Raw genomic sequence first — 27713 nt, 5'->3', positions numbered from 1 at the left:
TTATATGTGATTTTTGTTGTAATGTCACTCATAGTTACACAACTGTGGATTGTAGTCAGAAACCATTAATGTCTTCCTCCCAGACCCACTAATAGTCACAGCAGGAAAATTGGACTTTTACAGTTTTATCGCAACTTAGAAACAAACTACAATTACCACCCATTGGAGGGAAACCAACCAACCTTTTTACACACAAGTGAAATGCAAGGACAAGGCCCTCATTTTCAGGCATGGTTACATTATTTTAGTAAAATAACAACCAAGCATTTTTTTTTTTTTTTTTTTGAAAATTAAGAAATAAAAAAGCGTAGATGCTTCATTATTTGAATTAAATCAAACAAAAGAACAAGTGCTGCACTGCAGTATGTGGGTTTCTCATAAACGCAAAGAAAACCAATAAAAAAAAAAAAAGGTTTGTTATGAAAAAAAAAATCACAATAAAAACAGTGATTCTAGACATTATTAACTGTGTTTCACTAGATGGCAACTGTTTTTGTTTTTTTTAGTCTTATAAAAAGGACATCACTACGAAAAATGCATCAGGCTTTTTAAAATATGCAGCGCTCCAATATAAAGTGCTTCATTACATTGTTATTTCATTTTTTACAGTTTCTTATTAAAATATTGTATTCCCTGGAGTGAAACCATAGTAAACATGTTACACATTGGTAAAAATAAACATTTTGGAATGTCTTTAAAAAGTCCCATGGGCTGATTTTGGTCAAGCAGAGCTTGTCCCGGGAGCCTACAGGAAAGAAACACGTTATTAGTCTTATTTACTTCCAAACAAACCAACAACCAATCAACTGATCTGGAGGAGTTAGTCCACTTCATCAATTTCAAGCAGCAGAATGCCAAATAAATGGGTTAAAAACCATAAAACTGCATAGGTGTGAGAAACATGCATATGGAGAGGTTGTTATGATGGATGTTAAAGGCTGTCTTGAAACCAGATTCTCAACCCTAAAACACTTCAACACTATTCATAGTAACAGAATTTCAGGAACATGGAGAGTATATGGATAGTTGACAAATGTGCACTTTTAAAATGACCATGAACTTCTAAAGCAACTGCATGTAGTTTTGTGTATTTTTGTGACTTTTGAGTCCCCTACAGCTGAGTGGAATTATAGTTGCAATTATAGTGGATAACCAAACACGTCCATTTGTTGCTGGCATAAAACAATCCACCCTTTCCACAGAATTGCATTTCCCCACTCACCAAACTTACATACTCCTATAACAGACATTTGTGGGAGAGCATGGGAAAGAAACAGAAGCCTTTCACGTTTTTTAAAGTCAGTGTACCATCTAAATGATTTCAAGATTTAAAAAAAACAAAAACAAAACATACATACAGTTGCTTTAACAACATGAGTATAGTATACAATTTATATGCATTGTGTAAGGAAAAGTGTATATTTAGTTTATGTAAAAATTCAGTTCACCAATGAAAGTCAGTGGGATCCAAAGGAACGCTTTCAGTTGTGTTGCTGTCTGTGCAAGGTCAGAAAGCTCTAGGACTTAATCAAAAATATCTTATTTTGTGTTCTGAAGATGAACAAAGGTCTTACGGGTTTGGAATGACATGAGGGTGAGTAATTAATGACAAAATTTTAATTTTTGGGGTGAACTATCCCTTTAAATAAAGCATGAATGGTCAATTAGTGAGTGATCAGGGTCAGATGGTTTTCTTTAAAACTGACTAGTCATCCTACAATACACCGAGTAAATTTGAGGAGTCACACAGAAATGATTAGCATTTTATGTCAACAACCCATATACTGTACAGTCAGTCCTAATCTTATGCCACCAAACAAACTGTTCTTCCTGACCCACTTATTATTTTGATAGTGAAACTGCACAATTTCCCATTGTTTATCTTGAAAGTAAGGATTTTTGTGGTTATCAATCATTTGCTAATTGAGAGTTATGGAAAATATGACCATCAGCGTGAGAGATAAACGTCTTTCCTTTTCTCTACTCCTCTTGTTTTTCCAGCTTGGCAGTTTCAATTATCTGTCCTTCAAATAGCAACATGGTGATTTTAAGGCAATGGATATATAAGAACATTTTATAGCTGCCATATGAGTTCAAGACAGTCAATAAAAAAGAAGAGGCAAGAATGGAATGAAAAAATAATAACAATCCACAGAGAAAATGAGAAGTTCATGCTCTGTTAGTGCGATGCATAGAAAGGATAGATGAAATGATAGATGGATGAAGGAGGTGAGGAAGCATTAGTCAGCATGCAGCAGCAGCCACCGGTGTGTTCTGGAGCAATGTGACCAGGAAGAAGAGGGTGGAGGTGGGCAGGCAGACAGACAGGAAGATGATCATGTCTTGTGTGAGGCAGAGCACCAGTGTGTGCTCCGACAGGGCCCAGTCCATCAGCACACACAGCAGCAGGTAGTACAGGTGGAACTCCTGCAAGGCCTGCCACTCCGCCCCTGCCACACCCACGTCACCACTCACCATGGCCTTAACCTCCGTCAACTCTACCTCTTCCTTGGGACGGGCACGCTTGCTGCGCCCCCGCTCCTCCATTGCCATTGACCTCCTGCTGTTCTCCACAAACTCCTGCAGGAGAGAAAAGTAATAAATCAAATTATAGTCCAGTACAGCTGCTTCCTAGAGGCTGTTGTCACACTAGGTTTGATTTCTCAGTCTGAAACCTACTATCTCTGCCACAGTATGTTTGGGTGAATGTGCAAATCATATTTCACCCCAAAATAAAAAAGTAATAAAAGATTATTAGCTTATGTAAGAAGCATTAAGACCTTTAAATGGTAATTAAGCATGTTTTATTTCCAAATTCTCATTACTGTAACATGAAAAAAAATCAGCAATTACTGAAAGAATTCATGCTTATTCTGGCAGAAAAAATATTGTAGATTAATATATATCTATATCTATATCCATCCATCCACACATCCATCCATACACACATACATACATATACACACACACACACACACTTGTGAAAAACTTTTTTTTTTTGTAACTTATTTAAAAAAGTGAAACTTTCATATATATTTTACATTCTTCACATGTAAAGTAAGACATTTCAAAAGTTTTTTTGTTTTAATTTTGATGATTAGAGCTTACAGCTCATGAAAGTCAAAATCCATTATCTCAATATATTAGAATATTTATATTTGAGTTTCATTAAACGAACATCTCTACAGTATAAATTCAGGGTCTCTCTTGTTCTTTGAAACCACAATAATGGGGAAGACTGCTGACTTGGCAATGATCCAGAAGACGAACATTGACGCCCTCCACAAAGAGGGTAAGTCACAGAAGGTCATTACTGAAAGGAGTGGCTGTTTACAGAGTGCTGTATCAAAGCATATTAAATGCAAAGTAGACTGGAAGGAAGAAATTGGGTAGGAAAAGGTGCACAAGCAACAGGGATGACAGCAAGCTTGAGAATACTGTCAAGCAAAGCTGATTCAAACACTTGGGAGAGTTTCACAAGGAGTGGACTGAAGCTGGAGTCAGTGCATCAAGAGTCACCAAGCTTAGATGTCTTCAGGAAAAGGGCTACCAACCCACTTCTGAAACAGAAACATCGGCAGAAGCATCTTACCTGGGCTGTGGAGAAAAAGAACTGGACTGTTGCTCAGTGGTCCAAAGTCCTCTTTTCAGATGAAAGTACATTTTGCTTTTCATTTGGAAATCAATGTCTGGAGAAGACAGGAGAGGCACAGAATCTAAGCTGCTCTAAGTCCAGTTTGAAGTTTCTGAAGTCAGCGATGATTTGGGGTGCCGTGACGTCTGCTGGTGTTGGTCCATTGTGTTTTTATCAAGTCCAGAGTCAATGCAGCCGTCTACCAGGAGATTTTGGAGCACTTTATGCTTCCATCTGCTGACAAGCTTTATGGAGATGCTGATTTGCTTTTCCAGCAGGACTTTAGCACCTACCCACACTGCCAAAAACACTTCCAAGTGGTTTGCTGACCATGGTGTTACTGTGCTTGATTGGCCAGCCAACATGCCTGACCTGAACCCCATATGGAATCTATGGGATATTTTCAAGAGAAACATGAGAAACAGTCGATCCAACAATCCAGACGAGCTGAAGACTCAATAGTGCCACCGCAGTGCCACAGGCTGATCTCTTCCATGCCATTCCTCACTGATGCTGGAGTTTGTGCTAAAGGAGCCCCGACCAAGTATTGAATGCATAAATGAACATACTTTAAAGAACTTGAACTTTTATGCTTTGCAAATCCTTTTTTTTGATTGATCTTAGGAAATACTGTAATATTTTGAGATACTGGATTTTGACTTTCACGAGCTGTAAAGTCTAATCATCAAAATTAAAACTTTTTTTTTTAAATGTCTTACTTTACATGTAATGAATCTAAAATATATGAAAGTTTCACTTTTTGAAATAAGTTACAAAAAAAATGCAGTTTTTCACGATATTCGAATTTTTACCCGTTTATTTATATATATATAAATATATACATACACACACACACGTATATACACACACATATACATATATATATATATATATATATATATATATATATATAAAATTAAAGAATAATTCAAATTTTTTCAGTGGATATTTATGCATGTAATTTACATGCATACATATATATCTATAAAAAAAAAAAAAAAGAAAAAAAGAAAGCTACAAATTTTACAAATTACAAAGAAATGGCAAGTAACACATTGAATTAAATGTGTAATACATTTTTGAAGTAGAAATAGTATTTTCTTGTAAAACACACCAATATCTTTGTTTTATTAGAGTTTTGATTTATTAAAACTTTTGTGTAGTTTTTTTCTGTTAACCAAATCATCATTTCCAATTGTTCCACTTATGGAATGATGATTTAGCAAAATGAATGATATGTCACCAATAGCAGATCACTTCCGCAACTTGTTAAGATCGCTCTCATAACAATTGCAAATTCTATTCCACATTCCTTACACCAGAAGACCATTTTCAATCAGACTAGGCTACAGTTCCTCAGCGTGCAGTTGGAAAACAGTTTTCCCACCAAAAATGTTCTGAAATGGTGCCAGTAACTGCAGACTGAACAGATATTTTTGCCCAAAGCAGCTCTGAGAAAGAAAGCAGTTGACATGTTCCAAAGTCTGTTGCTGTGCTACAACCTATAATGCTAGCGACTTTGCATTTCTGAGGGGCCGTGATTCTGTGCAGCACCTCAAGGCTCAAGCCTTCTCCTTTGATATCTCAAAGCTGTTGGCTACACGATTTGGTTGACTATGTGAAACGTAGAAAGCAGCTTTATAAGAGCACATAAGAAACCAGCCTTGTGTGAGTTTTTCCCCTTGAAAAATCAACAAGCTTTTCAAAACAAAAGTTGAAAGTTGTCCAAAGAGAATATCTGGGACACCATCTGAATCTTAAAATATTAACGTATCCAGGCCAGCAGAGAGCCTGCATTCAAAAGACGAACCAAGCTACAACACAAAACAGAAACGTGACTCAGATGGCAAGTGCGCTCTCAACACTGAGACTATTTATGGTGTTCTGATCCAACAGCAGACAGAAGGAGAGAATTGCACAGATAGTCTACAACCTTCAGCGGTGACTCACCATCAGGGCCTTGTCCATGTAGAACTCCCTCCCAAGTGTGCCGTTGTTGTATTTGGTGTCGATGGCAAAGCAGAGGAAGAGCACGTCCACCACGATCTCGAAGATGGACAGGAAGCAGTGTGCCACCAGGAACGCAAACAGACACACAATGATGAGCGGCAGGACCCACTCGGTGTAATCTCTCTGATAGTTCAGCGCTAACACCCCAGCGAACGCCGTGCACGTCACGATCAGGATCTGCATGGGGATAAATATGCAAATGCTCAATTATTGGGTATAAAAAGTACAAAAAAAGCATGCGGAGAAGTCGAGCATAGTTGATCTCCAGCATGGGATGCTGATGTGTCTTTTAGGCTTCTTATCCATCAAGGCCACCTTGGTAATCCAGCTTCATAAATAAGATACAGTTTAAAACCGTTTAAATTGTGTTAAGATAGGTATACTAGTCGAGGCACACCGACACAACCAGCATAAACCAGTTTGAACTACCATGAATATTTATGCTGGTCTAAACTTATTGTTTATATTGAGGCTTTTAGTGCATGTCTGTTAGCTTAAAGGACACAACAATTGTCAAATTAAAAATTTTGTAATTGTGGTTGAAACAAGCTAAAATGTAGCAAAATATGAAAAAAGCTAATAATAATAATAATAATAATAATAATAATTCACTAAAGTTTTTTAAACTATCTTCAATAGAAAACCTAAAACTAGATCTGGCCTCACCTCATAAAAAATCTTTTCATACGAGTCAACTGAATTAAAAAAGGAGTTCAAGAATAATTACAAACTTGCAATGAATAGAAAGCAATAAATGATGGTTTTGCTGGATGGTAAAAAACTGAAGTCTATTGGCAATTAATAATTAAAAATAAAAACAAAAAAGACATACACATACACTACCATTAAAATGTGTGGGGTAAGTTTTTCTTTTTTTTAAATAAATAAATTAATATTTTTATTCAGAAAGGATGACATTAAATTGACCAAAAAGTGACAATAATGATATTTTAAGTATTTTATGGAGTTTTAAGTAGTCTCTTAAGCTCACCAAGGCTGCATTTATTTGTTTAAAAATGCTCTAGTCTTCACATGATTCTTCAGAAATCATTCTAATATGCTGATTTGCTGCTCAAGAAACGAGTTTTTGCTGCTTCATATTTATGTGGAAACTATGATACACTACTATACAAAATGTTTGGATAAATGAAAATAAAGAGAAAAAATGCTGTTCTTTTGAACTTCCTATTCATCCATCAAGAAGCCTATCATGGTTTCCACAAAATTAGTGTTTCAACATTGATAATAATAAGAAATGTTTCTTGAGCAGCAAATCAGCATATTAGAATGATTTGTGAAGGATCATGTGACACTTAAAGCTGAAAAATCAGCTTTGCATCACAGGAATAAATTACATTTTACATTTGCAATAATATTTCACAGTATTACTATTTTTACTGTATTTTAAATCAAATAAATGCAGCCTTGCTACGGTAAAACGTTCAAATTAAATCTTACTGACCCCAAAATAGTACATTTGAACAATAATGTCAACACACAAAAAAAAAACTCCACTATTCAAATAACAGTTAAGCTGTTTTTTAAATACTTGACGACCACTATCAAAACTCATCTGTCCTTCACCTTGCCCAGAAAGAGAACAAAATCTCCAACGGTGTTGATGGTTGCCACCCTAAGAGCGTTTTCCACCAGGATCATGAAGGCATCGCGGGCCGAGGTGCAGAAACTGGTGCTGTTTATGGCCGTCGCCGCATATGCATTCTAGAAATAGATCGCAAGAATTAATACATCACACAAAAAGAGCTACAATTTCTACTTCAATTTGCACAGTATGAGTTATCTATCGACTAACCTACCTGATTCAAATAATTGAGGCACTTCTCCAGACACCACAGACAGCAGATACAGGCCTTCAGCATGCAGCGTGCACAAGCGTTTTCCTGGAACAGAATCAGAACGAGGGCAAACGTTTTCCACAGTGCATGTCTGATGCACATTTGTCAGCCTCTTGCTTAATGCTCCAATTCTGCCTCTATAAAGCTGGCACTGTTATCTATTAGAGTTCATTATATTCCCAAGATCCCCAGCCATATATCAAGTAAATGATACGTCACCTAAGTAAAACCCAAGAGGACAGTAATAATAAATAGCTTTCAGCATTAACTTCAAAAGATACCCACCCAACACACCAAGATAATGCTCAAATAAGTATGTAGAAGAAGATTTTCAGACAAGTAAAGTAATGATCACCTGATTGCTGATTCAAAAAGCAAAAGCCAATTCAATATATTTTTCCACTTAGCTTTTAGCCATTGCATTTTTCTTAAAAACTGCAAGTCAAAATTGAGCCTATTTACTTTAGTGATTTTATTGTGCAGTGTTTATCAGTAAACACCATTCTAAAGAAAATATATTTTTTTTAAAAACACACCCAGGATTACCATTAATAAAACTAAAACTATACAAATAAAAAATATATATTTCTTGAAATAAAATAAACAAACAAAAAGAAAACAAAATATAGAAAGAAAATAGATAAAATTATTTTATTTTAACCTGAAGTATTAAAATAACTAAAACTAATAAATAAAAATTAATAAAAACTATAAAGACATTCAAACATAGCATAATATTCCTAAAAAAAACGTCATAATATTAGTTAACGGTGTATGTCATTGTCCCAAAATCACTACATAAGAACTTTCCTGTCCTAATGAAAACTGTATGCCATAAGCACGAATATTCATGATGTCAGTTAAGATTCTTGCAACGAGAGAGATTTGCAATTTAGATCCAACAGCCCAAGGACACGTCAAGCGAGCTGACTCCCTACCTTTCCTTTGAGTTGGTTGTGGATGTACATGAGAATGAGGCGTGGGATCTTGACGAGGGTGATGATGAAGGAGCCCTTTGCCACAGTGCCCAGGTGATACCGCACCAGCCGCAGCACTGATGACAGGATGGGCGTCACCGGGAGTTTGGTTTTGTCCCTGCATGGATATGAAATGAATTACTGCAACAAAAAAAAACGCATCAAGGTTGCAACTGTGAGCTATTTCAAGAACAACTTCATGAATACAGGATTAGTTGAAGACAAGTACAATTATAGGCTTATAGTTCAGCCAAAAATAAAAATTAGCTGAAAAATGTAGTCACCCTCAGGTCATCCAAGATGTAAATGAGTTTGTCTTCATCGGAGCAAATTTGGATAAATTTAGCATTACATCACTTGTTCATCAATGGATGCTCTGCAGTGAATGGGTGCCGTCAGAATGAGAGTCCAAACAGCTGATAAAAACATCACAATAATCCACAAGTAATCCAGACGACTCCAGTCCATCAGTTAGCATCTTGTGAAGCAAAAGGTCCATAATCCATGGACACATATTTTAGCCTGAAGCAAAAACATTAAGGTGTCTTAATGATTGATTTATCACAAACATAGACAAGACAATAATTGATAAACTGGAGTTGGATTATTGTGATGTTTTTATCAGCTGTTTGGACTCTCATTCTGACGGCACCCATTCACTGCAAAAGATCAAAAGATTCTCCAAATCTGTTCCCACGAAGAAACAAACTCATCTACATCTGGGATGGCCTGAGGGTGAGTATATTTTTTTGGGGAAAATTTTCATTTTGGGTGAATTATTTCTTTAAGCAAACTCAAGCAGACAGAAATTTTGAAAGTGCCACAACTTCATGAAAATCAACCAACAAGAGACTTAGGGTGTTTTCACACCTGCCTCATTTAGTTTGGTTGAATCGCACTAGAGTTCGTTTTCCCTCTTGGTGCGGTTCGTTTGGGCAGGTGAGAATGCAGCAATCGCACTCGGGTGCGCACCAAAAGCGGACCAAACAAGCGTACCGAAACCTCCTAGAAGAGGTGGTCTCAGCACGCTTTCAAACGAACCCTGGAGCGGTTCGTTTGTGGTGAGAACGCGATCTGACCTCAAACAGACCCAACTGCAAAAAGAACTGCGCATTTTTGGACTAAACCAGCTGCCGTAGTCAGCTGCGCTGTGCATTATGGGATAAGGAAGTGTTTGTTGACAGTTTGCGGTTTAGTATGACAGGTTGCAGACAAACTTGGGGTTGTGAGGAGGTGCGGAGCCTTGTAGAAATTTGTAATAATAATGTAATAGCAGTGTGCTGTCTGCTGCATTTTACTCCTGTGTTTGTTTACTTCCTGGAGCACCATTGGAATTTTGCCGCACGCTCTTTCTGACCAATCGAAAATCAGTTTAGGGAATGCGTTCAAAGACACATCTAGCCAACAAGTGAAGCGGATGTTGTCACGTGACTGCATTTTGGTTTGTTTCAGCTGGTTCGGACCAGAGCAAACAGTGTGGTGTGAAAAGGAACCAAAACAGCTAAAAATAGCTACAATGTATAATTTTTTCGCCTTTGGTCTGGACCAAATGAACCGAACTACAGATGTGAAAGCACCCTTAATTATGGCCATTTCTGCATTTTAAAATGTCATCAAATGAAATATTTTCAAATATCATCAAAATGTATTAACCACATCACCTTTAATAAGAAAAGTGGTATTTGAGGGCATTTTCACTAAAAAAAATACAGACCTTGTGAAATAGTAGGTTACCACAGCACCGGATACGGTCATCTGCTGACAAGCCAGGATGAACTCGCTGATCCAGATCAGTCCCACTGCGTGGTACCAGGTCATGTACTTCAGCGCTCCTGTGAGCCTGAACTCAACCAGGCCAGTATCCTCATTCTTCTCCGGGTTCCCTGTGGACACGAGTGTACAAGCTGCAGCCAGAGATTTTTTCTTTCTTCAATAGTAACACACATTTAAAATGAGAACAAGATGCCCATGCAAAGTCAGTTAATTTGTGCTACAGTACATAAATGTCCTACATTATGTGTATTTTAAGGCTTATACACATTACGTCTGAGATAAATGCAAAGCAAAGCAATTCCTAAAGTTACATTAATATTTCCTTTTGCACATCTGTACTTCAAAAGTATGCATTCTTAAGTTATTAAAGGGGCAACAAAATATAATTACATGAGTGATAACAGAAATACCAAACTTAACTTGAATATGTTTCCTGACGTGAAATCAGACATTAAAACATTATGATGTACAGTATTAGGATTGATAATTTTTACATTTAAAATATTTATATTAAAATATCATATTTTAAGAGATATTTCAACCAAAAATCAACCAAAAGTCTGACACCATTTACCCATCATCAAGTCATGACTTTCTTCAATAAAAACAAAAAGAAGTTAAACAAAATGAATGCTGTTTTTCTTCATTCATTGAAAGCAGACTTTGATAAACAATTCTAGAACAAATAAAGTTTAGAACAAAATAATGGGATGTAACTGATGAAAGAAGTTTATTTTTCTTTTTTTTTTAAACCCACAGGATTCTTCATCTCACCAGTGGTGCCGAGGAAGAGGAGAACCATGATCCAGTAGAGCCAAAACAGAGAAAGAGCGAGGAACGTGCAGAAGGGCTGCAGTGCCAACAGCGGCAGGTGGATAAACACTTTTCCCGCCACATGGAACAGGGCGATGGTCAGAGCCACCCTCTTCCTCATAAACAACATCAGAAGCAACAAAATTCCCTACAGGAGCAGAAAGATGGAAATTAGCAGCATGCAAAACAACAAAAACACCAGCTGGGATCTCTTTCATATTTCACTTTCCATCAGGGCTTACAGTGAACACAGTCGCTGAAACGGCGTAGATGAGCAGTCCTTGAGCGTGGTCTTTGGTGGTCTTCATGCCACCGTTGGGTTCTTCTGTTTCCCTCAGATCTTTAGTCATGGTCTCATTCATTGTAATTCTATAGTCTATGTACAACCACCACAGAACGCTGGTACCTCCTGAGAAAAGCCAAGAACAGACATCATATTCACATTCAACACTGTAAAAATAGGTGTAAGCCTAGAATTCAACTGTGTGGGATTGCATTACTGTGCATCCCATTGGAACAGACACATCATTCTGGCAGATAGTCGATATGAACAGTGATATTCTATACAGTTTAGTCTGTTTTTCAGGCAAAAATACCATTTACAATAAACAGAATATCTTTCCTGAAGTAAAATCAGACATCAAATCATTATAATATACAGTATTAAGATAACTGTTTAGTACTTTTGAAACCTGGCAAAAAATATATAGTTTGAGAAAAATAAAATGAAATAAAAATGCATGACATAAAATCAAACAAAATAAAATAGCAAAATATTTTTTTTAAATTATAAAAAAAAAAAAAACATTAAATAGAACAAAATAAAATAGAATATAAAATAATAATAATAATAAAACTAGAAAATCAATCAAAATAAAATGTAAAGTAATATTTATTTTTTAAATAATAAAATAAATCAGCGTTCTTAAAACAAAATACAATTAGAATAATAATAGGACAAAATAAAATAAAATACAAAATAAAATAATAATAATAATAAAAACAAGAAAATAGAATAAAGCAAAATATTAAAATAGAATCAAACTAAATAAAATAGAGCAAAATAAATGTAAAATATTATTTAAAAATATATTATTAAAATAAAACAACATTAAATAAAACAAAATTCAATTTAAAAAAGGAACAAAATTAAATTACTTAGAATAAAACAGAATATATATATATATATATATATATATATATATATATATATATATATATATATATATATATATATATATATATATATATATATATATATATATATATATATATATATATATATATATATATATATATATATATATATATATATATATATATATATATATATATATATATATATATATATATATATATATATATATATATATATATATATATATATATGACCCTGGATCACAAAACCAGTCTTAAGTCGCTGGGGTTTAGTTGTATTAATAGCCAAAAATACATTGGGTCAAATGGGTCAAAATTATCCTTTTTTTTTTTTTTTTTTATGCCTAAAATCATTAGGATATTAAGTAAAGATCATGTTCCATGAAGATATTTTGTAAATTTCTTACCATAAATATATCAAAACGATTTTCTCAATATTTAGATTTTTTTGCACCCTCAGATTCCAGATTTTGTATTTTTTGTATCTCGGCCAAATATTGTCCTATCCTAACATACCATACATCAATGGAAATGTAATTGTAATGTAATAAGCAAAGCTTATTTATTCAGCGTTCAGATTATGTATAAATCTAAAACATTCGAAAAATTGACACTTAAGACTGGTTTTGTGGTCCAGGGTCACATATAGAATAGAAAAAATATATAAAATATTAATTGTAATGATAATAATAATACGGATTAAAAAAATAAATAATAATAATTATATATATATAATATTGACAAGTGGCCAAACTGTTCTAATCAGAATATGCTATTCTGCACTCAAGAATAGGATATGCAAATGAAGAAAGAAAGGATGCCATTCTCAGCTTAGGAGGTGAGAAAAGAGCAGAGAAAGCAGACTTGCCCAGGGAACCCAGAATCACCAGTGCAGTGAGGATCCAAACCAGGATAGCAGAGATGTAACGAACGATCACCATAAGGATCATGGACAAAACTGCAGCATGCACAAAACAGGATCAGCAGTTAGAGGAAGACTCCAGACTACACTACAATTAGTAGTTAAGCGTAATCTAAATGCATTTCAATATGAAACTTAAGCGTTGTTAATGCGGTTTCGTGTCATCTTAAAAGAGAGGACAAAATACTTCAGCCTTCGTCTGATAGTGGCTCAGAATACTGCAATAATTACAATGGTGCACCTTAGATTTAGATAGTTGTTTGTTAATGCTTAATAGTGTAGAACTTAATTAGCCTTGATATGATATGATATGATATTATGTCCCGTAATTATCCATATCAACTAATTTTACAGATAAACAATCAAAAAATTGAATCAAATGAGCCTCAGCAGCAGCCAGAGAAAGTAGACGTTTACCTAACGCCAGCAGACACAGCCCAACAATGATCTCTTTGCTGGCCGCCACCCCAGCAATCAGCCTGTTTAACATGCTGTTATCACTGACAAACGTGACCACTGCTTCAGCAAACTTAGCATAGCAGGAAATATCCACCGGCGTGCAGCGGTTAAACACTGGAAGAGCTTTGCTGCAGAGATACAAAAGACCAGAGGATAGAGGACAGATCGAGAGAGAGAAGAGCTGTGCTTTACAGGGAGAATTTGTTTGTCAAGAGTTTGTTTCATACCTCTCTGGTACTGGAAGTTTGGGACACTTTTCAAAGCGCTCTGGAAGGCTTGGGTACTTATGACCAGGTAACTCATATGAACAAAGCTCAGACCCTAAAACAGAAGAAAAAGATGCATTATAATCAACATCACCCCTATAATGCTAGGTCATGCTAAGGTGGTCAAGACATGCAAGTTTATAAGTTTAAGATGAAACAAGCTCTGGTTAGACTAGCTTAATCAGGGTGGTCCACCAGCTCTAACTAGACACCTGGCTCTGTCACAGAGCAGTATTTATTATTTAAAGATAGAAATATGATGAGCTAAAGTACCTTTTTAAAGCACTAACTTCACTGGATTATCTAAAAATAGACATTGCTTCACGATGATATGAAACATGAATGTCAGGGACGGTTCCTCCGAGGAGGCAAGGGAGGCAGTGGCGTTTCAAAATATTAGATGAGAAAAAAATTTGTAGTACAAAAATAAAACAACTCCAATATTACAAAATATAACATTAAAACGTGTATAATCAGTCATTTTTCGAAAGAAACACTGTCCAACAGCGACACCAGCAGGTAAAGTTACAGCGAGAGCCCATGTGTCTCTCTCGACTCCCCTGAGCCCATTGAGTTTTAACAGACCTTCTAAAGTGTGCTGTGAGTTTGCTGGGGGGGGGGGGGGGGGGGGGGGGGGGTATTGAGAATGAATGGGGGAAAGTCACATCGCGATATGATTGGATATGACTGGTTAAGTTCGGCTGTGATTTTAAACTAAATTTCCGTGTCTGTGACCAATATTTACAGAGCGCTGATGACTGATGATCCAAAAAATTCATAAACAGTTAAGTTAACTATTACAATTAATAGCTGAACATAAGTTCACAAATAAAATATATTGTTTAAATTGTTACTGCCTTGAGTTATTATTTTGGAATAAATGTAAGATGCTTAAAAACACTAATTTAATGAGATTCATACATGGCTTTAATAATTAGAATATTGATTACATTGTTGATGTAATTTTTTTTATTTTCTGATAGTGTAAGTAATGTTTATTTAACCAAGAAAATATGACTGGGACATAAATTTACAATTGATTTAAGGACTGAGGACTTTGCCTCCTCATTTCATAACACCACCACACACCACTGATGTATGTGTCAATGCCATGTTATTTTTGCATTATTTATACACTATAAAAGTGTTACTTTTTGAATAAGCTTTTGTTTGTATATATTCAGTTTTCCTTTTAGTTCTAGTTTAAGTTATAGCATTTTTGTTACATTCCTTGTCATTCTTGTCTTTTTTTTCTATTTATCTTTGTTTAAATTAAAATGAAAAATGTTGACTTGGCAATTAACTGAAATAAGTTGAATAAGTTTCCATCTAATACTTGTTTCATTTCAGCTTTATTTCAGTTATCCAAAAAAACTAATTTTAATCATTTATTTTTAGTTAACAATAACAACACCGATTCAATGCCTAATTCACAAAAACATGACAACAGAAATTGTTTACATTTCAATGACAATGTTATCAATAGAATTTGGGGAAAAAAGTGGGACTTCCATTCTAATCTTCTTTACATGGGCAAACATCACCCTATCATTAACTGTCCAGGCCAATATCTTGGTCTATCACTAGTAACATCGTCATTACTATTATTATTTAAAATTACTCATACCATGACATATACATTTTTTGTCATACTGCCCAAACCAAAAATGACGAGCTAGAAACCATTTAAAAAACAGATACAATCAGACACTGAATTTAGCTGCAATTTTTTCAGCAGGGATGTAAAATGAGACCAATTAAATCACCGTCAACTCACTAAGCATTTAATATGAATGTGAACTCCATGATGAACTTTCCTTATGTACAGAAAACACAGTGAAACTCCAGCCAAACAATGATCTCATTTATACTCTCCGTTGGTGTCAGATGGGGCATGTCAAACCCTATAGACAGCAAGACTGGACTGTAAACAACAGAGACCCTACAGCAAGACGGGTCAGTGGAATCTTTGTTTAGTTAGTTCCTGCGCCTGACAGGAACATGTGTGTGTGTTTATGTGTGTGTGGTGCTCTTGTTGGAGCCCCTGAGTAAAGAAACACGGAAAAGACACACACTGGGGGGGTCACGACCATATATATGATGAACGCCTTTGTATCTTCCATTGGTAGATGTCCAGTCAAGGTCCTACCATTATATCTGTGACAATGAAGTTACATTCCCACAATAGCTAGCTGGTTGACCAACTCACCATTCATCATGGCAAACCTCTTGAGGTCATAGTAAGTCGCCAGTTCCTCGGTGGGACATTGTGACACGCACAGCGCCATGGACTTTATCTTCCTCTGAATGATGTCTATGTTGCATGGATCCAGGAAAAAGACGAATCTGTGAATAAAACAACAATAAAGTCTCATTTTTCAAGACAGGAAGAGTATCCAACTCAAATATGATGACAAACTAAATACCAAAGCAGGAGTCTGATCTGATACCACCATGGGACTTAAAACACGGCATTGTGCGATAAAGATCAACTCTGAACAGCAGATATTTTTTGTCACAGGACCGTTCAGCCCTGTTTTTTGGCAGAGGGCAACTGAGAGCTTGTTTATGAGCTAAGCCTCCTCTGCTGCCGTGGCTTTACTTCAGTGTTTCATGCGGAGTGAAGTGGGCACGGCGCCCACACGGGGACGAGGGACCCATTGTCTTGTGTGTTCAGCACAAAAACAGACTGTCAGTAGCAGGGGACGTACGCGCTTGAGGAAAGAGCACTTCAGCATTAGCAAAGAGCCTGTTAAAACAGCCTGGCCAAAGAAGAGGTTTACTGTAAGAATGTAGCCCAGATCTGACCTGAGGCTAGTCTAATGCGAAAGCATTAGAAGAAATAGCATCCTGATATAGCAAACTACAAATTCAGGCATCTAGAACAGCTTAATTTCTTTTAAAAATTGGAGACAAAATTAGTGCTCGAGGTGGAAATAAAACTGGAAATTTAAAGGGACATATCATGAAAAACAGGATTTTCTTGTTTAACAACAAAGGCTTAATTTACTACATATACACTGTTGTTCAAAAGTTTGGGGTCGGTAAGGTTTTTTAATGGTTTTAAAAGAAGTCTCTTATGGTTACCAAAACTGCAATTATTTAATTAAAATCCAGTAGAAACAGAAATGTTGTGAAATATTACTACAATTTTAAATAACTTTTGTATTTTAATATATTTTTACATTTTAAAATGTATTACTATGTTTGAAAAGCTGATTTTTCAGCATCATTTCTCCAGTCTTCAGTGTCACATGATCTTTCAGAAATCATCTAATATGCTGATTTGATGCTCAAGAAACATTTCTTATTGTCAAAGTTGAAAACGGTTGCGCTGCTTAATATTTCTGTGGAAAATGTGATTCATTCTTTCATTCTATCTGCTTGTTAGCCAGGGTTCAAAGTATGTGCTGAAACAGTGTTACTTGTCAGTTGCTCAGTAACATTTTTATATATTTTTGTAAGGCATGAATATGACAATCATACAAATTCGTAATGAGAATCATTTATAAAAATGCCTGTTTTTTGCAAAAACAGTTTCAAATTTTAGTAAATTTTCCAGTAAATTTTCTGAAGTGGCAAAAAGTTAGTTTTAGGCACTGCTTGCAAGTGTAGAAATTAGGACAAAGGTATTGCATTTTCCCTACTGTAGTGTAAGGAAAAGTAATATACCTGTGAAACACTCCTTTATTTCACAGTGCAATTGTTTTACAATATATGGCTATTATTACTGTCATAGGAATAATAATATAAAATTATTATTATTATTATTAGTTTGGCTTCCAAATTCACCTGTGAAACGGAGACACCATTTCACAACTAAAAAGGGGGTTGAGTCTCTTTTAAATTTTAATTAGAAATAAATTCACCAGCTTTTTTCTTTGTTTAGTTTGCACATTGAACCTGTGTAACTTGGAGCTCTTACTTTTGAACTCTCAAAGTGCACCAGATTGATGAATTTACTTTAAAATTAAACTTTATAATGTCCCCTAGAGGGGCCGAGGTCCACCCACCACAGTCTCACAAAATCCTGTGGGAAAACATACACAGGGCTCGCAAAATCGCTAGCCTGACGTCCCGGGGCTATCGTATTTTCCAGTCGGGCTACCAAAATGTACTTCCGCCCTGCCCGATGGGCACTTCAAACTTCAAAAGGCAATTATGTCACTGAATAAATTGAGTGCTGCACATTTCAAAACACGGCACGGATGTCTTTATGTGAATGCATCTCTGAAGGAAACCAACGGTCTTCAGAGACGTATCGTTGACATTTTCATTTCATCTTGCCTGATAAAACCAGTGTTTATGAGCCTTTTATGAGTGTTTACGTACTGCTTTGTGTACAGCCGTTACCAGGGGACAGCCACTCTTAAAGCGCCACCTCGTGGCAGAGAGTGAATTTGCATTTCCAAAAAGCCTATCTTATGTTTAGATCAATGCCCAATTGTGCATATCGACCCATGTGCAAACACAGTGTTATAAATGTGAAAGAGTTAATGTGCCTTCTAGGGGTGTCCCCGACTAAGGATTTTCATAGTCGAATCGGAATTTTGCGCGCTAAAATAGGAGCACAATAATTCTGAGTCAAATATGCATTTTATGATATTAGTAACTGTAAAGGAACTATTGTAATGGGTAAATAAAATGTAAGCCAATACAGTCCTAACTACTAAGCTCAGATGAGTTTATGTGCGTTTCTTATAGCAGTTAAAATTTAGTTTTAATTTAGTGATTTTAACTTTTATTTTAGTGATTGTTAATGCTTTAAAGAGCAATGTTAGATTGTAATGTTCTAATGCTATCTGTTCTAACTATAAAAGGTACAGCTGTTATAAAACCAGAGACAAAAGCTGTATGGCTATGATAGTATGTGAGAGAGTCAGTGATAATATCATTGCATTCCTATTGGTCAGTGTTAGAGGAACTCAGCTTACCCTGACAATTTGCCTGCCCTGAACCAGGTTAGCTTTCCAGCATAAGTAGCCACAGTGACTGAGGTTGATCTTTGTTAAATTTGCTTTATGGAACCAAATAATTTGACAGGGAGTCAGACTAACTGAAATAAGCCTGGCGTATCTGGTAAACTTGTTTTATGAAACAGGCCTCGAGGCATTAGAAGTCAGAAGACACAAGTTAATTTATGATTTGCTGTCTGTCTGATCCAAAGAAATAAAAGCGATCATATTTTTTCCATTGCATCGTATTGCATCAAATCACATTGTGTTGAATCGAATCAAAATTGGATCACACTGCATTGTAATAGGGGTGACTCGTATCGCATCGCTAGCTGCTTCAAATATATCTTCAATGTATCGTATCGTTGGCTATGCATCGAGATGCGTATCGCATCGGCCTCAGTTATGGAGATGCACATCCCTAGCGTAGGGTGATTGTCATGTTGGAAGGTGAACTTTCAGCCCAGTCTGAGGTTCTGAGCACTCTGCACCAGGTTTTCATTATGGATATCTCTGCATTTAGCTGCATTCAGCTTTCCGTCTTCTCTGATCACTTCCCCAGTCCCTGCCGCTGAAAAACACCTCCACTGCATGATGCTGCCGCCACCATGCTTCACCTTTGGGATGGTATTATGCAGGTGATAAGCGGTGCTTGGTTTCCCTCAGACATGAATAAGAATTCAGCTTCATCAGACCAAAGAATCTTTTTTTTTTATACTCAAGAGTTATTTGGGTGTATTTTTGTAAATTCCAATCCGAGTTTCATGTATATTTACTGAGGAGAAGCTGGAGTTTGGTCACTTTGCCATCAAGCCCAGATTGGTGGAGTGTTGCAGTGATGTTTGTCCTTCTGTAAGTTTCTCCCATCTCCATATAAGATCATGGAGCTCAAGCAGATTGATCACCTCTCTAACCAAAATCCTTCTCCTTTGATTGCTCAGTTTGGCCAGGAGGCTAGATCTAGGAAGAGTCCTGATTGTTTCAAACTTCATGCATTAAGGATTATGGTGGCCAAATGCTCCTGTGAACCTTCAACACAGCAGAATTTTTTTTGTAGTCCTCCCCAGATCTGTCTCAACACAATCCTGTCTCTAAGCTCTGCAGGCCATTCCTTTGACCTCATGGATTAGTTTTTGCTCTGACATCCATTTCATCTGTTAAACTTTATATAGACAGGTGTGTGTGCCTTTCCAAATCATGTCCAATCAACTGACTTTGCCACAAGTTAACTCCAGTCGGGGTACAGAAACGTCTCAAAGACGATCCAGTGAAACTGGAGTGCTCCTGATCTAAATTTCAAGTGTCAAAGCAAAGGGTATGAAGATTTGTGCAATGTCATTTTTTCAGTGTTTCCTTTTTGATAAATTTGCAAAGTTATGATAAATCTGGTTTTTGCTTTGTCATTATGGTGAGTGGGGTGTAGATTTATGTGGGAAAAAAAAGTAATTTAAAATTTAACATAAGAACGCAACATAACAAAATGTGAAAAAATGAAGGGGTATGAAGACTTTCTATAGGCACTGTGGTATATATATATATATATATATATATATATATATAAATAAATAAAAGGGGTGTAACGGTTGTCTGTAAAAAAATTTTTAAATAAAATTAAACCGTACCATTCTCCACAGACGGTTCGGCATGCACTAGAACTGCGATTCAACTTATATCTGACAACGCATCTGTAATATGGTTTGTTATAAATAACACATAAAACAAACAGGGTTTGGTTAATGTATGTTTCTGTTGATGGATACGCATTCTGGATTCACTCTGTCTTTTATGCCGTCATCTCCCAATACTGCTCACTGCAGAGCCAAATGACCTCTAGCTCTACCTCTCTGGAGGTAATGGGTGGAGTTTGACCAACTCCAGCTCCACCTCTGTGAAACAAATGGGTGGAGTAATGTTTAGCGATAGGGTAAGGGTAGGGTTAGGGTGTGGTTTGTGGTGTCTAACCCCACCCATTACATCCAGCGGGGGGGAGCTAGAGCTCCAGCTCCACCCATTTGGCTCTGCAGTGAGCACCCTCTCTCATCACCCGGGTGCTGATATCCTGTATTAAAGGTGCAATAGGTGATTGTCTTTAGAATTTTTTTTATGCTGATTGAAAGTCTCTTCACATCCCAATAGCAATCATAAAATTAAGTGGTCTAAGGCTACGTTTACATGACAACGATCTAGTCAAAAACGGAAAAGTTTTTCCCTTGCATTTTTAAAAAGTTTCACGTTTACACGACAACGTTTTCAAAACGATTTGCGTTTACACATATCCGCGAAAACGGCCAAAAACGCTGCATTACGTATGTCAGGCCAGTAGTTGGCGCTGTCACCTTGTTAGTAAACAGTACCTGTAGGGAAATGACGATTTTATGATGTATATGATGCGTCTCCGCTGTTGGTTGTAATATTGGTCAAGTAAATCCACACTTTGCTGAAGAAGCATTAGCAAACTCTTAAGCAACAACAACAGTACAATGTACTCCGCCATTGTTGTACGTTTGTTCGCGCTTGCCTTTAAACTCTACACGTACTGCGCATGTCTGCATACCTAACACGTACTATGTATGCACATGACTTCACCGTTTTCAAAGATTCCCAAGTATTCGTTGTTTACAGGGAAACGATAACGGCAGCGTTTTCAAAACTTGCACTTTGAAACCCGTTTTCAAAAATATGCGTTTTCAGTCCCCAAAATGCCGTTGTCGTGTAAACAAACAAGCAAACCGCATAAAAAGTTTCCAGTTTTGGGCCGAAAATGTTGTCGTGTAAACGTTTATTGTAAAATGTATTATTCATTCAATTTCTTGAATGCTGCTGCTAAATACACCTACTGTACCTGAAAAATAAAGCAATGTTTGTTTCATTTATATATTATGTGTATTTTTAATGTGTCTTTGTTCTTATTTTTTTTTATAAAGTCAAAATAATGACAAATACTTTTTTATCTTCACCCACTTTGGTCTAAATATCTGCCATACTTTTTTATTTTACATTTTGTTACCTTGTAAGACTTTGTTTTTAAAATAGGGAAATTTGTTTGGCTGTTCTGCTAAGACAACTTACAAAGTAGTAAAACCAACATGACAAAGACTCCTGATAAAATCAAGAATCGTGATTTTCCTGAATCAAAATCATGTGATATGATATTTTTTCCATAACGCCCACCTCTACTGGCAACATTTTATTACGCTGGTTGTTGTTGTAATGCATATTGTGTTAGAAAATAAAGTAACATTTACACTAACCTAACCAATGGTTTTAACAAAAGCAAATGTAAGAAAAAAAAAAAAACATTAGCTGAAGAAACTATGCCATTTCAACTTGCTTCTAAAAGCCTTTGAGCCCTTTTGTGGTGACTTGTGGCACCCAAGCACTGTAATTGTAAGTGAAATAAACAACGTACCAGGTGAGCTGCCGAGCAAGTTTACTACGTCAGAAAAGCCATACATATGGAGCCGATTATGTGATACAAAAGTCCAAATGTTGAAGTTTACAAATCATGCATTAAAAGCGTTTTGAGGTCATAATACAGTATTGTCCCAGAAACCACACAAAAATCATTTTAATCTGCCCGTGTAATTATAATTTGTGTGAAAAGTAATAAAAGTTGTTGGTGTTTTACTGCCACTGTCGTTCACTGGAGCTTGAAATTGATTTGAATTGATATAGGTATATTTGTATAGGTACGTTTTTGAAGTTTGCAAAAACGTTTGCAGAGACACATATTTCCACTGAGCCTAGGTTGGTGATGAGCGTGTGTGTGTGTATGTGTGTAAAAAGAGAGAATGATATGGAAGTTAGTGTAGTGCTGCTCAAGGTTGATTACATGTCTCTAGTGGTTCTATATTTTGAGCCAGAGTTAAAGCTGTAATAAGAGGAAGACAAGAAACGAGCAGTCACGCCTGCCTGTAGGAACAACTCACTCTACGTGGTATTTACCACACCTGTCTCTTTTATGACATGAATAAATGAAGCAATTACTCAGAGCTATATGGTTGTAATAGGATAAGCAAACACCTAGACACGTACTAAATCACACACAGGCAGCATCACCCTCATGAAAAAACTACTAAATGTGAAACGCCAACATAAAATCTGCTAATCACAAAAAAAGATTCTGTAAATGACCATTTGACATGACATGTAATTTTACTGTCCTCAAAGGCTATCATTTTTATCATGGCTGGACAGCAAAGAACTTTCTTACCATAAACATAAAATGATATATTCAAATTATGCATTGTTTTATTAGCAATTTCATGTCAAATGTGACTTGAAAATTGCCCTGTAAGGTGATTGCCCCCAGTATGAACTGTGAAATAGACACACATCAACATGATCAACGTGGATAGAAATGGCGTTTAAATACACTGCCATTTAAATGTTTGAGGTCGGCAAGAAAAAGAAAAAATCGTATGCTTACCAAGGCTTCAGTAAAAAACAACAACAAAAAAAAAAAAGTAATATTGCGAATTATTATAATAATAATATTATTTTTACATAATATCAGTTTTCTATTTGAATCTAGTTTAAAATATAATTCATTCCTATGATGACAAAGCTGAATTTTCAGCATCAATACTCCAGTCTTCAGTGTCACATGATCCTTCAGAAATAATTATAATGTTGATTTGCTGCTCATTGCTGCTTTTATTATCAATGTAAAAAACGTAGTGTGGGTTGACAATTTTTTTTTTTTTTTTTTATATTTATTAACTTTTATTTATTTATTTTTTCAAAAAATGCCTGGTTGTGATTACATATTACCTTAAACATGACATAAACAAGCTCTTGGTGATGCTTAAAAATCAAGATCCAAACAAGAATATTTTTAAGTTTTTAAGTCATGTGACACATTTGCATAAGTCAAATAGAGAAATTAACCTAAACATTCTGTCATCATTTACTCAGGTCACTACAATCCTGTAAAACATTATTTCTCCTGCAAAACATAACAGAAAAAATATAATAACACCGGGGTCAAAACAACACTGAACCTCATTGACTTTCATCATATGGGCAATTAAAAAAATAATAAAAATAAAAAAATATCAAGACATTTTTTAAAAACATATTTTATCTTCCACAGGAAGTCAGACAGGTTTAAAAAGACATGAGGGTGAATAAATAATGACAAAATGTTAGGGTGAACCATCTCTATAACAGCTTAAAATTGCATTTGTATGAAGCCTAAACATCATTAAATATACAGGTGAACCGCATGCCCTCCGCTAGTGCACCCATCTCTCTTTGACAGCTCCAGCAAGACATTTTCAAGCCATTATTAAGTTCACATCTGCTCTGACAAGCCAGTGAATGCTCCACCAAATGAATCGCTCTGCCTCGTGATGAGTCAGATCTCAGAGTCATCTCTAAAAAGCTAAGTACAATTCAGTTCAACCACACCGGAGAGCCAAAAACCATAATTTGACAGAGCTGCAAATGAAATGCCCCGCAATACCTGTCTTTCCTGCAGGCTAGCACCCATTAAGGGCCACATACTGTGACAGTAACCGTCCTCAGGGCCTGTACTGAATTATTCAAGGCTTGTGTGTGTAGCTCAGATAGTCCTCAGCCATCTCGAGGTGAAACGCCAGCCGTTTGACATTTTTGCATTGATGTGATAATCGAAGGGCAAGAGCTGGAGACCTCTGATTTCACCGCTGACCATTTACGACGGAGAAAAACAGGTGTGTAAAAGCAGAGAATGAGAAGGAAGAAAAACCGAGGGTATGTGATGGTGCCGAATTTAGAATAAAAGGTTGAGAGAGGGAGGAAAGGCGAGCTGACTCACTTTCTGTCAGTATGGTCGAGACCACTCAGCCGGACCCCTTCGATGGGCTCGTTGCGTTGGCCGCACGTGTTCCCGTAGCTGTCATATCCGAAGACGAGCCGCGCCGCCCCTCCAGTCGCGATGGTAAACCCACAGATGCCACACTAGAATGAGAGTGAAAAAAAAAAAAAAGTAAAAGATGTGGGAAAACTCATTTGCAGCAAAGGCTAAATAATTCACAGGATAAACCTAATTATAGAAAGATTCACCACTAAATCTAAATATTCCTGTGAGTTTCTTCATTTGCGTAAGACATGTATGTTGAGACACACATTAACACAATGTCCAAAATGTCCTGTGACAAGAAAATTTGTCTTTTCACACTAAATGTGAAACTGCTGTAAGACCACATACAATTACAACCAATCAGAACATGTTTCATGTTTACTATACTGGTATGTGGAACAGGATATTTTAGAGCAGTGAGATTTCACACTGGGTGGAGGTACCCTGTAAAACACCACAGAAATAGAAACCAAAATGACACTCATCGTGGCTGGTCGATAAAACACTATTTATCAAAGGAGAAATTTCAAGAAAAAAAGCCGAGCAATAAAATATTTAGGCTTGGTGTTTCTGCACATCCTGAAAACAGTAATGCATGAATTATCATGGTGGGATGTAGTATTATATGGCTATTCACTAACTATCTAACTAAATAAATGGGCTTTATTTAAGGCTGCATGATTTGGGGAAAAAATCCAGTTGTGACATTTCTCATAATTTTTTTTTTGTTTTTTATTCTAGGTTTGCTGTGCTTGTTTATATGGCTGCACAATTTGGCCAGAATTCAGAGATGATATATCAATATGGATATATAATAATAATAATAATTTATTTCTACTACAATTTTTTTTTTTTAATTACTAAATAAACAAATATTACTATTGTTTAAAAAAAAATGAAGAAAACTAATAATTATTTTATTCTACATTAAAATTACAATACTAATATTTATAGATGCCTTAATTTCTTCCTTTTCAAACATTAAACCATCCAACATTTATTTACACTTTTAAAGCTGCTCTTTTGTTGATAAGCACTTATCATTACAAGTATGAGAAGATGGTTGCTGCATGTTGTGTTTCCAAATGCACGTTAAATCGACCTAAACTCAGAACACATCCAGAAATTCTTTCATGTGGAGCAGCATTTACTTCAAACTGAGCCGCTCTGAGCCGCTACAAACACCAGCGGATAATGAGCTGCTCATGTGTAAGAACACTCTGAAACACACAGCACATAGTTTATTAATTAAATCACACTACGCCATGTTGCAATTTTGATTTTATTTTAAATATTCATGCAGCTCCAGCATTAATTATTGTTTTTTAGATATTTATTGTATTGTTTTATTGAGAGAAGAAAAAGACCATAGGGTGTCCAAGAATCCTACATTCTACATCTGCTTCACATCATAGTCCTGATTTACCTCTCTGTGTTTATTTTGTGATGCGTGCACATTATCTTTTTTTTTTTACAATAAATAAATAAACAAATGCATGGATATGAAATACAGTATTACACCTGTCATTAACATCTGACTGTTGAATGCCAAAACTGACCAATTAGAACTATAAAAATCTCCATTAGTATATCATTAAGTAGTACAGTATATCAAAACTACTCAGTATCTGTATATATGTAAAAACAAAGCAACATGAGCACTGACTGTAATACACAGTGTGACCAGAAATACTTTCAAAACCAGCATATATGAACACAATATTGTCTATAAATTATGAATAAGGTGAACTGTTGACTTACCATTCCCACAAGGAACAATGTAAATAATAGGAACCATGGCAGATCCGTGCAGCTCCGGTCCTCCAAAGGTTTCCATTCTCTTTTTGGCCTCTGAAATACATGCAATTCAATAGTGCTTAAAATGATTATTGTTTGATTCAAATAGCATGGCTTCACATTAAAGACAAACTGCTAAGCAATACCCTCTTCCAATATTTATACTTTTTCCACTTAATTAGTTCTAATATATTAAATACATAAATTTACAATTTTGGTAAAATAACACTGCGCATTAAATAGGGAAAAAACATTAGTAAAAAAAAATAAGCTTGCATTATTTATTAAGTTATTATTGTTGTTGTTATTACTGTATTATTTGAGTATTATTGTATGATTATTATCTTATCTATTCCTTCATCGGTCAGTAATTGAACATAAATATATTATTATCACTGCGTTTTACATATCGGTTATCAAGCACTTAAATATAAAAATAATCAAGAAAACAACCTAAGTCAGTTTCTTCTTTAAATAATGAGTTAGCATGCTGCAAACCTTAAACAGTATTTTCATATAAGGCCTCGCAAATGTAACCTGTCAAAACGGACATATTCAAAAATGAAATTTCACATAACAAACACCGACCACAATTGATATCCATTAATAAATAACCCCCTTTGTGTAACCAGTGTGTTGTAAGAGGACACACTACATTATAAAGATGTGAAGCAAAAAACAAAGACAACGGTCTAACGCGTGGTATTTTGATGCAAAGGCGAAATCATCACATAACGGTCATGGTCAAATGCATTCATCGCTATGTGCGACTGCATAGGACACAATAATAGGATTACATGCAGTGCAAGCGACAGTACAGCACTTCATTGGCCCGTCAAAGGCGATCAGCCGTGAAACAATGTATCACAGCGCCAGCAACAATGTAACAATGTATCAACACATCCGCGCCAGATTCGATACATGCTATCACGTTTTGTCGCGGGCAGCATCGCTTACCTCTGCGCTTCCACAGCATCCCATTGCCGGAGGGAGGTTAGGACCGCAAAAAAACTAAACGCTACACCGCAGGAAAACAATAACCCCAACTTGCAGGGAGTTGACGGTGTGTTTTTTACCCTGCATTAATCGCGCGCGTCGATCACATGAATCTAATCGGAGGGCTTTCCCCGGATGCACTGCATAATAATGTTTGTTCGCTCCTCTCGCTCCAGGTAAAAGGGATTATTACTTTAGGATTTATCGCCCGGCACTTCCTGGTGGGATGAGCAGGTGTAGCCGGAAAAGAAC

General features: G+C 36.0%; 2 protein-coding genes across 3 annotated transcripts in view; one reads left to right on the top strand and one right to left on the bottom strand.

Moving 5' to 3' along the window:
• Positions 1 to 11810, top strand: part of LOC306883048 (TBC1 domain family member 2A-like) — a 35705-nt gene extending 23895 nt beyond the window's left edge. Inside the window, exon 15 of the mRNA XM_079438115.1 lies at positions 11010 to 11810. Within this exon, the coding sequence (XP_079294241.1) occupies positions 11010 to 11054 (45 nt within the window). The 3' untranslated portion in view covers positions 11055 to 11810. The remainder of the gene's footprint in view (positions 1 to 11009) is intronic.
• LOC306883049 (choline transporter-like protein 1) lies at positions 286 to 27713 on the bottom strand. 2 transcript variants are annotated; one of them, XM_079438117.1, is made up of 16 exons: positions 27423 to 27713; positions 26430 to 26519; positions 24624 to 24766; positions 16078 to 16214; positions 13830 to 13923; positions 13561 to 13730; positions 13090 to 13179; positions 11306 to 11472; positions 11025 to 11211; positions 10192 to 10360; positions 8439 to 8595; positions 7462 to 7545; positions 7229 to 7366; positions 5585 to 5821; positions 2503 to 2580; positions 286 to 745 (listed from the first exon to the last, which is right to left on the bottom strand). In XM_079438117.1, exons 1-16 carry the CDS (start codon positions 27444 to 27446, stop codon positions 722 to 724), a joined length of 1989 nt encoding a protein of 662 aa, XP_079294243.1. In that variant the 5' UTR covers positions 27447 to 27713; the 3' UTR covers positions 286 to 721. The 2 variants fall into 2 exon arrangements, with proteins under 2 accessions (XP_079294243.1, XP_079294242.1); XM_079438116.1 differs by having other exon boundaries at positions 292 to 2580.

This window comes from Barbus barbus (genome assembly GCF_936440315.1).
Source record: "Barbus barbus genome assembly, chromosome: 17".
NCBI lineage: Eukaryota > Metazoa > Chordata > Actinopteri > Cypriniformes > Cyprinidae > Barbus > Barbus barbus.
The sequence above is the reverse complement of the archived record's forward strand: the minus strand, read 5'-3'. Positions and strand labels throughout refer to the sequence as shown.

Excerpts from the sequence above, each read along its gene's own strand:
- LOC306883049 (XM_079438116.1), bottom strand. The coding sequence starts at position 27,446 with ATGGGATGCTGTGGAAGCGCAGAG. Across the intron at positions 24,767-26,429 it reads CATTGTTCCTTGTGGGAATG|TGTGGCATCTGTGGGTTTAC; the intron begins GTAAGTCAACAG and ends CTCTCATTCTAG. Across the intron at positions 8,596-10,191 it reads GTAACCTACTATTTCACAAG|GGACAAAACCAAACTCCCGG; the intron begins GTCTGTATTTTT and ends ATATCCATGCAG.